The sequence below is a fragment of the Solanum pennellii genome, chromosome 11 (genome assembly GCF_001406875.1).
Source record: "Solanum pennellii chromosome 11, SPENNV200".
Lineage (NCBI taxonomy): Eukaryota > Viridiplantae > Streptophyta > Magnoliopsida > Solanales > Solanaceae > Solanum > Solanum pennellii.
In genome coordinates, this window is record NC_028647.1 from 61,189,866 (window position 1) to 61,202,443 (window position 12,578).

At 33.4% G+C, this 12,578-nt stretch overlaps 2 protein-coding genes across 4 annotated transcripts in view; one reads left to right on the forward strand and one right to left on the reverse strand.

The window, feature by feature from the left end:
* Window positions 1-3,582, reverse strand: part of LOC107005053 (polyadenylate-binding protein RBP47B') — a 6,834-nt gene extending 3,252 nt beyond the window's left edge. The window contains exons 1-4 of one of the 2 annotated variants that reach the window (XM_015203536.2): window positions 3,409-3,582; window positions 1,029-1,509; window positions 257-327; window positions 56-186 (exon numbers count right to left, since the gene is read on the reverse strand). In XM_015203536.2, the coding sequence (XP_015059022.1) occupies window positions 56-186; window positions 257-327; window positions 1,029-1,509; window positions 3,409-3,534 (809 nt within the window). In that variant the 5' untranslated portion in view covers window positions 3,535-3,582. Of the gene's footprint in view, window positions 1-55; window positions 187-256; window positions 331-1,028; window positions 1,510-3,408 lie in introns of both variants that reach the window. The other variant, XM_015203535.2, reaches the window with a different exon arrangement.
* Window positions 3,583-4,705: 1,123 nt separating this feature from the next.
* On the forward strand, window positions 4,706-7,164 carry LOC107004272. Of its 2 annotated transcripts, none has more exons than XM_027912868.1 (3): window positions 4,706-5,523; window positions 6,549-6,779; window positions 6,853-7,164. In XM_027912868.1, exons 1-2 carry the CDS (start codon window positions 4,711-4,713, stop codon window positions 6,624-6,626), a joined length of 891 nt encoding a protein of 296 aa, XP_027768669.1. In that variant the 5' UTR covers window positions 4,706-4,710; the 3' UTR covers window positions 6,627-6,779; window positions 6,853-7,164. The 2 variants fall into 2 exon arrangements, with proteins under 2 accessions (XP_027768669.1, XP_027768670.1); XM_027912869.1 differs by having other exon boundaries at window positions 6,858-7,164.
* Window positions 7,165-12,578: the final 5,414 nt, after the last annotated feature.

The window sequence follows — 12,578 nt, forward strand, 5'->3', positions numbered from 1 at the left end:
AACCCCCCCCCCCCCCCTTTTGTTATAAAAGTAAAAGCTTCATGAAGATAGATACCTCGCCGAAAACTGCACAAAACCACAGCCCTTGGCAGCAGGGATCTTAACATAAACAATTTCACCAAATTGCAAAAATACTTGTCTCAGTTCCTCTTCAGTTAAGTTAGGATCCAGATTACCAACATAAACCTGCAGTTAAGCAAAAACCATCAGAAGAGAAGTTGAAATATGAGGGACACATTCCAAGTTACTAACTTACTGTTGTATTAGTCAAGTCATTATCTACAGGGATAGTCTGCACTGTTGGAGTATAAACGGCAGGGGGATATACTGCTGCATCAAAACCAAAATTCAGTGTTTAGTGTACTGAGGAACATAAATAAAATGAAAAGATCAATGCATCTATATATGCTACACAAATCTTCCAAGGAACGACTTTGAGTGTCCACCAATACATCTGATGTCCTTTCTAGATAATTATTATTCTATTAAGTTATTGAAGGTGCATCAGCAGGAAAAAACTAAAGAGATAGAGTAACTATTCCAGCAAATATTTTATGGGTCATGGTTAGAAGAAAGGAAACAAAGATGCTGGAAGAAAAGGTTAAGTGTTATATTGTAAAGTACAAATGTTTGTATTTACTTGCTATGTTGCTTAATCTGAAACTTTGTAGACAAGGATGATACTCTAATAGACTTTCTTAGAATTTTATGGGTTTAAGTTATGAAATGTAATCTCATAAAGGTGAGGGCCTATTATTCACTGGCCCTCAGGGATTTCTCGGTTATTAAAAAAGAACTATATTCATACTGCAAAGTCATATGGACTCGAGATGAATGTGAGTACCTCATGCTTAGCCAGTTGGTGAGGAATAGAATCTAGTATGTACTATCTCCTCCCCTAACTAGTAATAACATTTTGTGTGTGTGTGAATACGTGAAGTCATTTCCACAATCATATAGCACTACTTTATTGTTGGATTTAAATATTAATAAACCCTATTACACACTAAATTGCAGTTCTGAATTACCTTTTGCTACTGCATATTGTTGTTGGATAGTATTCGACTTTTTTGGTGTTGCTGCACTGATGCGCATCGGCCTAGTTGAGCAATACATCCCATTCATTTCCGACATGGCACGGTTTCGTTCTGTCTCATCAGCAAATTTAACAAAACCATATCCCTTTGTGCGGCCAGTATTCGGATCAGTAACAACCTTCGCTCCTCTAACTGACGGGTAGTGAGTACGAAAAGTCTCTTGCAATAGATAATCTGTTACATCAGGAGCTAGATCTCCAACAAATATAGAATGCTCTGGCCCAGCATCACGACGCTCTCCAATCCCAAATGATGCCCAATTTAACCTAAAAGTTAGCTCTGTCCCCGGTATTTGAGTTCCATTATACGACTGCAAAATCCGCTCAGCAACTGCATGTGCACCAAATTCCACAAATCCATAGCCCTCAGGTTGGCCAGTGATTTTGTTGCGGATAACTTTTATTGAGAGCACCTGGAGAGATCAAATTGGTTATTAACATGAATTAAATTGAATAAGCATAAGACTATAATTGAACCTTTTCATTATAGTCGCATGATGAACTATGATATTTGAATCAAAGTAGAAGTGCACATGATTGTCAAAGAAAAGGAGAAGCTTGTGACAGTAATGTGGAGTCATTTACACATTACGTAAAACAGCTTAAGTATTTGGTACTACAAAGAGCAAAAGATGTACTTACCAAACGTTTAACTACATTAATTAGGTATAACTTTTCTTTTTAAGAAAGTGAACTAGGATTTTCTAATGTCCCCTTCCCCCGAAGATACAAACTTCCCCCCTAAATTATGTGAAACGATCCACATATGCCCTCCACTGATAGTGGGGGGGGGGGGGCAAAACTACCCATGCCATCATAAAGTGGCTTAACTTTGCCTTTATTGACTAATGGAAAACTAACTGAACTAACTAATCTCTAATTGGACTGAATCCCACCAAAATTTTTCCCATGTCCAACTCATCTCCTTCCTCCATTGAAACACCATGCAATTGTAAGCTCTATCGTAGCTCCACCAGCCTTCCTCCAAAATTAGCCATGAAAGCCCCTTAGATTCTTTCACACCTTTTGACAAATGCCTAATTTCTACCATTATAACACATACTATGAAGATGCAAGCACTTCAGCCTGACCTTAATTTGCACCTTAACCTAAAAAAGCACAATTTTCTTTGAAGTCGAATCATACTTACCTTGTGAAGCACACCTATCTAAACCTTAGTTACTCATAAACAAGCAGTTCTCAGACATGGGATAGCTCTCATGCATACCATCACAATCTAAACTTTTAATCCCATCACTAAGTGTTCTACATTTCACCAGCTTCTCACGAAAAGCACCAACTTGTACGAAAACGAGTTAGTCCTCAAATTTTCCACTTAAGTTCTTTCCAAACGCACAACCAAAGGCCACGCTTTTACACCACCAACCAACCTTTTACTTTCTCAAACATCGCCAACCATAGCATGGAAGGAGGGCTCAACATAACCAGAAAAATTGATAGCTTAGTTATCGAAACTCTTGAATAAATTATACTAGATATCTGTCAGAATTTCTAACAAGAAGATGTAAAAGAGGCAGGTATTGTCCTTTCGGCTTAAACATTATCTTTTCTAAAAACCACTTATGTCATTACACCAGAAAATTTCCCAACATCAAAGGTGACGTCTTATTTCTTTACCCCCTTTCTTTGTTGATAGACTAAGGCTACATATCATGAAGATACAAGCAGTTCAGCCTCACCTTAATTTGCACCTTATCCGAAAAAGAACATACTTCTTTGAAGTCGAATCACACTAGCTCTGTGAAGCACACCTATTTTGCCCTTTGTTACTGATAAGGGAGCAGTTCTCATCTAACCATGTCATTCTTAACTTTTCATCCCATCACTAAAAGTGTTTTATATTTCACCAGCTTCTCACGAAAAGCACCAACTTGTACAAAAAAGAGTTAAAGTCCTTCTCAAATTTTCAACTTATGTTCTTTCTACACACACAAATCAAAGGCCACCCTTTTACACCACTAACCAACCTTTTAAATTTCTCAAACATCACAATACCAATCATAGCATGTAAGGAGGACTCAAAACCTCAATCTTATTTTTTCCTTTTCTCATATGCTATTCTCCACTAACACTACTAAAAGAACTACCAAAAATTTGACCATTCATCACAATTCCACAGATTCTTCAAAAATTCAAAGGAACACTCATTAACCAGCCCCAAGACTTGTTTTTTTTCCTACTTAAGCAAAAATCAAGATACCCAGATAAACATATTCAAACAAAAATTCATAATAAATATAAAAACAACACCAGTAGAGTAAAAAAAATAGGGGAAAAGAAAAGAGAGTGACCTCAGCAGTGTGAGCAAACCAGCTATGGAGATAGGACTCATCAGCCCAGTATGGTAAATCCCCAATCCAAAGGGTACGGACTTCTTCTAGAGTAGCCGGCTGGTGGTATGGCTGCTGGCTGTTCATCTTTGGCTTTGTGTTTTCGCTGGGTTTAACAAATTCAACATATATTTATTGTAAGAGAAAAACATAATTTACAAATAAATATTTTTTTGGTTAGCTTATAAAAAGAAATTTTTTACTAATTAAAAAGGTTATAAAAAAAGTATATCTTAGTTTGCTTTTTTAATTTATTCTTTTGGCTAATTTTAAAAGTTATTTCAATCTCAAACCTTCACTTTCAATATCTTCAAATTTTGTTTATGTTTTGGAATTGTTTTTGTTAAAGAAAATTTGACTTTAAGTTTGAATTATATTTTTTTACTATTTCATATTATAATTATTTTAAAAGTAATTTTATAGGGGAGAGTTAGATGTTCATGAAAGTTAAAAAGACTTGATTTTGAATACATAAATTAAGCATAGGCTCGGTGCAGTTAAATTTTGCAAATCAGATTTTTGAGTATACTTACATTATTATTTCAGTTCTTTAATGATATAAATTGTGTTGCTAATTGTATAAAGCGAAAGAAAATTATAGGCCAAATACATACGCAGGTTTCTAAAGTTGTTCGCGTTTTTCCCCAGGTACCTCAACTAACCAAGATTCCTATTGAATCCTTTAACCCCCTATAATTTGATCCTTTTAAATATTCTTGGCTGATGTGGAGCCAAATTTTAATAAATTATTTTTGGTAATTGGGCGCGTGAGATGAACCTTCCCCACGTGGAAATTTTGACCAATACACTCCAACCCAATTACACGTCAGTGCCACATATTAAATCATCAAACCTAAAAATCAATTTCCTCCCAAAACACTTCTAACCCGTTTCTAAATGAGAAAACCCTAAGAATCTCTCCATTTCAATGACTTTTACAGCTGAAATTCTTAGATTTTAAAGTGATTTCGAGTGTTTTGTTGAAGGAATCATCGAAGATTGCAGACGATTTTGGAGTTTATTCGCGATTTTCGAGTTGATGAGTGTGAGGTAAGTTCATTCCCTAATTTCTATGTAATTTTTATTGTTGTAGTGGTTGTGTGTTTTTAATATATGTGTTTAGCCTATGTTTTTTTATTGATATATATTGAGTTTTAATATCAATGTGGTTGTTGTTGTTAATATCTGGATAAGTTAGGATTTTTGATTTTTATTGTTCATAACGTGTCAGAAAAATTTTGGGGCCTTGTTTCAGAAAATCTTATGGACGCCATTATTATAACTCGTTTTCAACATGGTGGTAAGTTTATTCAGGACAAAACTGGAATTACTTATAAAGGGGAAGCCGAGGTGGAATATGTTAATATCGACAAGGACCACTTCTCAATAATCGAGTTACTTTTTTACATTAAACAATTGGGGTATATTACTGTTGGTGGGTTCTTTGTTAAAGACCCCACAAAAAATGGCTTTAGTGAGGTGGACACTGATTTCACTTTAGTAAATCTCATCAAAGACCTAAAAGATGGTGACTTTTTAGACCTTTATGTAAAGCATGTGGTGGATGATGTAGAAGTGGTCACAACGAGTTTGCTTTGTGGGTCTGTCGTTGAAGAAGACTTAGAAGATATAAATGTGACTGCAAGTGAAGGGTTGAATCATGAGGCTGAATCTGAAAATGTTAATTTCAAAGTTGAGCCAGGAGATATATCAGATCTAGATGTGGAATGGACTGAATCAAATGAAAAAAGTAGCGATGACTCTCAAGAGGATGCTATTCCTGATGTGGATGACTCTGAGGTTGATGAAGAATTAAGATCTGTTAGAAATGAAAGGAGAAACAAAGTGAAAAAGAAAAAACCTACTCAAACTGAGGAAATAAAGCTTGGAACAGCTGGTGTTGATAGAGGCTTTGAAGACATAGGAAGGAATAAGGCTGCTATATACACTGGAAGACTAGGGGGTGATGAGAAATATATAGATAGCTCAGAATTGGACAGTGAAGACAGTAGGAATGAATTGAATTCAGAATTTGTGAAGGGTGTTGATTTACCAAGAAGAAGAAAAAGTAAAAAGGTAAGATTTGATCTTGATTGTGTTGCGCAATTTTTGAGCTTGGTATGGTATTTGAAAGTGCTGAACAATTTAGAAAAGTTGTTGCAGACTATTCTTGTGAATATAAAACTAGGTTAAAATTGAAGCCTAATGACAAAAAAAGAGTTAGAGTTAAATGTGAGGACAAGAAATGTAAATGGTTGCTGTTTGCTAGTATAGATAAAGATTCTGGTGATTTTGTTGTCTAAAATTATTATCCTGTGCATGTATGTCCTTAATCAACCAAGAACAAGTTGTGTACATCTAAGTTTGTTGCAGAAAAGTTCAAGGATGAAATTACCTGTCAACCATATATAAGATTATGGGAAATTCAGGAATTGGTTAAAAAAAATTTTGGGCATCTAAGTTTGTTGCAGAAAAGTTCAAGGATGAAATTACCTGTCTACCATATATAAGATTATGGGAAATTCAGGAATTGGTGAGAAAAAAATTTGAGTTGTATGTTCGAAGAACTGTTTGTCATAGGGCAAAAAAGAGGATTATCAAGGAGTTCTTAGGTGATTGGAAGATGAAATTTTCAAGATTGTGTGATTATGCAGACATGATTAAACATACTAATCTTGGTACTTCTTATTGGGTGAGGACAGATAGAGAGTCTTAGCCAGGAAAAACTTTGTTTGTTTACTTCTATGTTTGCTTTGATGCATTGAAGAGGGGTTGGTTGGAAGGATGCAAAAAAATTATTGATTTTCATGGATGTTTTCTGAAGGGTTCTTGCAAGGGAGAATTGTTGGTTGCTGTTGGTAGAAATGGAAATCAACAGATGTTTCCAATCGCATGGGCTGTTGTTGACACATAGACAATATATAGTTGGAGTTTTTTTTCTCTCAAGTACTTGATAGAAGATCTGAACTTAGGCACACGACATGGACTGACTGTTATGTCAGATATGCAAAAGTTTAGATGGTTTTTGTATTGTATCTTGTTCTTTTTTTTTCTTGTGTTGCTAATACTTTTAAATGTTTGTGCTACAATTGTTTACATAGGGCCTTGTACCAGTTTTATGTGAGTTGCTACCAGATAGAGGCACTGGGAGAGGTACTGGCACTGGCAGAGAAATTTGAAGAGGCACTGGTAGAGACATTGGAGGTGTATCAAGTCAGCAACCTGATCAACCAAGGGCTGTGGAAGCTTCAATATTAACAGGAAGACAAAAGAGGACCAAGACTATAGGATTTGGCATCTATACAAATGCAAGTGGTAGTCAAACCTTTAATGTAAGTGTATACATAATTTTGTTCATTTCTTACTCTACTATATAAAGTCTCATTTTAAGATATTTCTATGTAGCCTAGTACTTCAGGAGAAAAAGCTATCAATCCGAGAGTTTATAAGGATGCATCTCCAACAAATATTGATATTGGTTATAAGCCTCGAGGACTCAAGTGGAATGGTGGAGATGCTGTCACTGGTTCACAGTTGCAATGAATCACTCAGTCAAGGAAAAAGAAGCGTGGAACATCTACTGCACCAAAGAATGCCTAATTTATGTAGAAAAGTCACTTTTTGGTTATGTAATTAGCAACAAAAATTTGTATTGACTGCTTTGAAACTTGGAGCTCACTAGAGCTAATTAATGGCATGAATGATCAATTTTTACTGCTTTTGAGGCACAAATTATCTTCATTCCTTCAATTAAATCATTACAATAAAAACACAAGGCATTTACAACAGAAAAATCGATCAAAATTGCCCATAAAGAACAATAGAATCTACCATACTTACTTTTATGAAGGAATCTAATAGAAGACAAATGAACCAACTAAGTATTTTTTGTTACACAAATCCAAGTAGCCAATATCACCCCTACGATAATGCATATCATCCATACTTTTCTTGATCGATTCCTCTCCAATTCATATGTTTTGACTCTTTTCAACAAACCCCATATCACCCTCTTAGCTTGAGCAGGCATTTCATCATCATACCATCGAAAATATCCACATTCACCTCGTGCCTACAAAATTAAAAAAAAAATTAAATTATAAATAAGGTGATTCTTTACTATATTGGACAAAAAAAGATGAATTTGATTTACCTTTGAAGTTTTGCGACAAAGGAACCTACGTCGAGGATTGGATTGCGTCCATGAGGTCTTCATTTCCACAACGTTCCCACATTGACATAGTACCTTCGCAGTTGAAGAAGAAGAAATTGATGAAGAAGATAAATTCGACATTGGAACTTGATGATTAAGAAGAAATCAATGAAAAAGAGATATAATATAATGAGCTAAAGAGGAGAAATAATAATGAAGAGAAACAAAAGAGGATAAATAAGGGAAGAATGGGAGAAATTAGGGTTAAAAGGGGGAAGAAGATCGTTGGTGGGTGGTTCAAGATCCACATCAGCGCTTTTAAAGCGTTTGGCTCCACATCAGCCAAGAATATTTAAAAGGATCAAATTATAGGGGGTTAAAGGATTCAATAGGAATCTTGGTTAGTTGAGGTACCTGGGGGGAAAGCGCGAACAACTTTAGGGACCTGCGTATGTATTTGGTCAAAATTATATATACACATGTAAATACATATATTTTCGTTCCATACACTTATAATTATACAATAAAAGTACTCTCCTGCCCAAGTCTCTTTTGTCTTTTTCTCTTTCTCGTTTAATACAAATTCAAATTGTATATAATTTTTCTCTTTCTTGTTCTATACAATTCGACTAAATTGTGTATTCTCTGCCTAAGTCTCTTTTGTCTTTCTATCTTTCTCATTTTATACAAAATACAAATTGTATATAATCGTCCTATACACTTGTAATTATACAATACAAATATTTCTCTGTTCAAGTCTCTTTTGCCTTTCTTTCTTTCTCGTTTTATACAAATTCAAATTGTATATAATTTCTCTCTTTCTCATTTTATACACTTCGTTTTATACAATTCACTTCAATTGTATATGTATAGTGAATTATACATATATATGTTTGCTATGGAGTGCACTTATGAAAACTTTGTTATAGCATACAAATATGAAATTTGTGATTGTTATATGTGAAAATTGTCCATTTTAATTTTTGTTTTTGTTATAAAAAAATTATGAGTCATAGAGAGATTTTAAGTATAAGAAAGAAGTTTTAAAAAATCTTTATAGAAATAGTTGGTCAAAATTAATAATATTTGCTAAATTTTAAAAAATATATAAAGAACAATATCACACATTAATAAAGAGATCAAAAAATTTCTAATAACAACGCTCTCAAGTAAAGTGGAACATCACGTCCATACAAGAACATAATTAACTAAACTCCAAAGGAAGACCTTCTACTCCTTTCTTATGAACCTTCATCAATCTTTTTTTATTATAGTATGATGTATCATGTATATGTTAAAAGTGACCCTAAAATTGTTAGTATCATAAATGTTTTTTCTCATTGTCTCAGAGTAGTCATTACTATTGCTTAGGTTTCATATCACCAGCCACAACTTATTTGAAATTGAACCATAATTATTGTTATGGTTACAGTATGCAATTACGAAGAATTAATGCAATTATCAACCAAGCTGTTGGTGGCATCTAAATGGAACTATTCACAACAAGATATTCTAAACCAAAATTTTGAAACATAACATATTAAAATATCACAGCATAATTTTGTGAGCATTTGAGCTCACAATTTAACACAAATATTAATAAAGACAACCTTACTTTCCTAGCAATCAAAAATAAAGAGGAATGCCGGTAAACATATTTTTCAAAAGGCATAATACATGAATATACCCTTTAACTTAACTTCATTTTACATTTATGCCAACCAACTTTGAGTGTGCACAAATAGACACTTAAATTTGTATAAGTTGAACACATAGACACACGAGTCCTATATGTCATAATATACGTAGGACACCATGTAGGACACAAATTTTCATGTAGGATGTCATATAGGACGTTTGTGTCTATTTATTTAATTTTATACAAGTTTAAGTGTCTACTTGTACACCCCGAAAGTTAGAGGGTATAAATGTGAAATGAGACCAAGTTAAAGGGCATATTATGTATTATGCCTTTTCAAAAAGATAGTCTATCTGGTTGTATTCAAGTTTACCGTTCACAAATTTGATTGAAAAATAATCCAAAAGAAAGAGCAATCACGTCTTTATAAAAAAATAAAAAATTTTATCAAAATAAAAAATTATCATTACAGTAAAAATGATCTTTAACAACATTTAATAACTAAACTGTCGCTAAAAATGTATTTTTAGAGGTAATTAGTACTCTCTGTAAATGTCCTAAAGTGTATAACAACATTGAATCTAATGACAATTAATTAATGTCGGAGAGGCTCTAGCACTCTTCGTTAATGTGCATATTTATTGCCTATAAAAAATATTTTTGTTATAATGTATTTTGGACATTTGTTTGTTTCAAGAGAACTTGATCTCTTATTATGCCCAAAAAGAAGAGACGAAGAAATATGACAAATTACTTAACTTGCGTTAAAAGAAGTGGATTAATTGTGTCTTCACTAATATTCTAGGAAGAGTTCAATGACATATAAATTGTTTGTACCTAAGAAAAGCAATCAGGAGAGAAATATGTTTGGTTCTTTTAACAAACTTCATAATTGGTTCCGTATTAGTTATTCCATATTTATTGTTGTATAGCACAACCCAAAATCAATTATTCCAAAAAGTATATGAAAATCTTGTATCAAGGAACAAAAGAAAAGAAATATTTTCAATCATTCTAACTGTAATTTTTAATAGAGTTCAAAAAAGTCACCAAAATAGCAAATAGAAATTACTATGAATACATGAATCACTATGACTTACAGTAAAAGATTAAACTTTATGAAATATGGGGAAGAAAACTTTGAGGGATGAAACACATTTCATAAGAAGTTTAATTACTGTATTTGAAATTGACTCCCCTATAGCAAAAAAAAACCTACAAATAATAGTGGAGGAAATAAAAGTTTTGTCTACTAAAGAACCAAATGTAATGAACTTAACCATTTAAACAACGTTATGAGTAGCGAAACGAGAGGTGCAAGAGTAGTAATGTCGCATTCCAATCAAAATGAAGATTCTTTGTACATATGAAGAAACATGTAGAAAGGGACAAAAGAGAAGATCAATTTTCAATCATCTTTGCTGAATTTTTTATCATAATAAAAAAAAGAAATAATACATAAATATGTCATTTAACTTGGCTTCGACCTTTAACTTGGTTTCGAATCACATTTATGCCCTTCAACTTTGGGTGTGCACAAGTAGACACTTAAACTTGTATAAAGTTGAACAAATAGACACACATGTCCTACATGTCATTTTTTGTCATACGTGGTGTCCTACGTGTATTTTGCCATGTAGGACTCATGTGTTTATTTATTTAAAAGTTGGACAGTTAAAGTGTTTGTTTGTACATTATGAAAGTTGGAGGCCAAAGTTAAAATTTGAAGCCAAATTTAGGGTCCAATATATATATTATGCCTAAAAAAAAGTCACTTAAATAGCAAAAAAAAATTGTTATAATTATATGAATTAGCATGACTTGTAGTAAAGATTAAGCTCCATGAAATAGGAGGAAGAAAACTTTGAACAATGAAACAAACTTCATAAGAAGCTTACTTAATATATTTGAATTCGACTACCCTACAACGGAAAAATACCTACGAATAATAGTGGCAGGAAACCCTTCTATTTATAGACACCAAAGGGTAGTGTGAACAAATTCTTATTGTGCCTTATCGAAAAGGTCACAACTCTTTGAAAAAGTTACAACCCTTCGGAAAGGTCACAACCTTTAATAAAAGTTATAATTTTTCATAAAAGTCGCAACTCTTCATAAAAATCACAACTTTTCATAAAAGTTACAACTTTCGATATAAAAGTCGCAACTCTTCATAAAAGTCACAACTCTTAATAAAAGTTGCAGTTTTTCATAAAAGTCACAACTTTTCATGGAAACAGAAGGTTATTTTAAAAATAAATAAATTAAAAGGGAACTTTTGTTTGTGGTGGTGCCACGTATGTGGACCTTGAGTTCTCTTTTATATATATAATGATGATTACGAGAGTGTGTATAGTTTTGAGTAGATTATTAGTATAAAAATAAATATGAGTTAGATTACACATGTCCAAAAATTATGTTGTCATTATAGGTTAGGATCGTACAACAAATTATGACTCATCTGACCAAGAGGCTTAATTTTGGATCCACAGTTATTAAGTTGTATACACAAATTGAGTAGATGATGATAGTTTAGGTAGAAAAAGTGAACAACCAAGAGTTAGTCTAATTAGCTTTGAGGTGTGTTTTTTATTCATAAGTGGTGTAGTTAAACAACTACTAATTACCAGTGTAATCTCACAAAGTGAGGTTCCGAGAGAGTGGAGTATACCCGCCTAGACCTTACCTACACCTCAGAAGTAGAGAGACTATTTTCAGTAGACCTTCAACGTAAGGAAAATAGTCAAAAGCAGTCCAAAAAAGAGTAACTGAAGTAGAAAAAGTATCATAAAGTACAACAATATAATACGGTAATTGCGAGTATGAAAAATAAAAAATCACAAGAGTAATACCACTACTAATATGAACGAGCATCAAGACAACACACATACTTACTAACCTTTTACTCTAATTTGTGCTCTCCACACCCTCCTATCTAAGATCACGTCCTCGATAAGGTGAAACTACGCAATGTCCTATCTAATAGTTTCTCCTCAATACTTCTCCTGTTTGCATCTATCCTACAACCTACTAACATTCTACCCTAATTCGTACTCTCCACACCCTCCTATCTAAGGTCACGTCCTCGATAAGGTGAAACTACGTAATGTCCTATCTAATAGTCTCTCCTCAATACTTCTCTCGTTTGCATCTATCCTACAAGCTACAACCTACTAACCTTCTACCCTAATTTGTACTCTCCACACCCTCCTATCTAAGCTTACATCCTCGATAAGCTGAAACTACGCTATGTCCTAACTAATAGTCTCTCCTCAATACTTCTCTCATTTGCATCTATCCTACTAGCTACCTACTAACCTTCTATCCTACTTCGTACTC

Bases quoted from the DNA above. Each gene is read 5' to 3' on its own strand.
- LOC107004272 (XM_027912868.1), top strand. From the start codon at position 4,711: ATGGACGCCATTATTATAACTCGTTTTCAACATGGTGGTAAGTTTATT. The intron at 5,524-6,548 runs GTAAGATTTGAT...TTGTTTACATAG, and splicing joins GAAGAAGAAAAAGTAAAAAG to GGCCTTGTACCAGTTTTATG.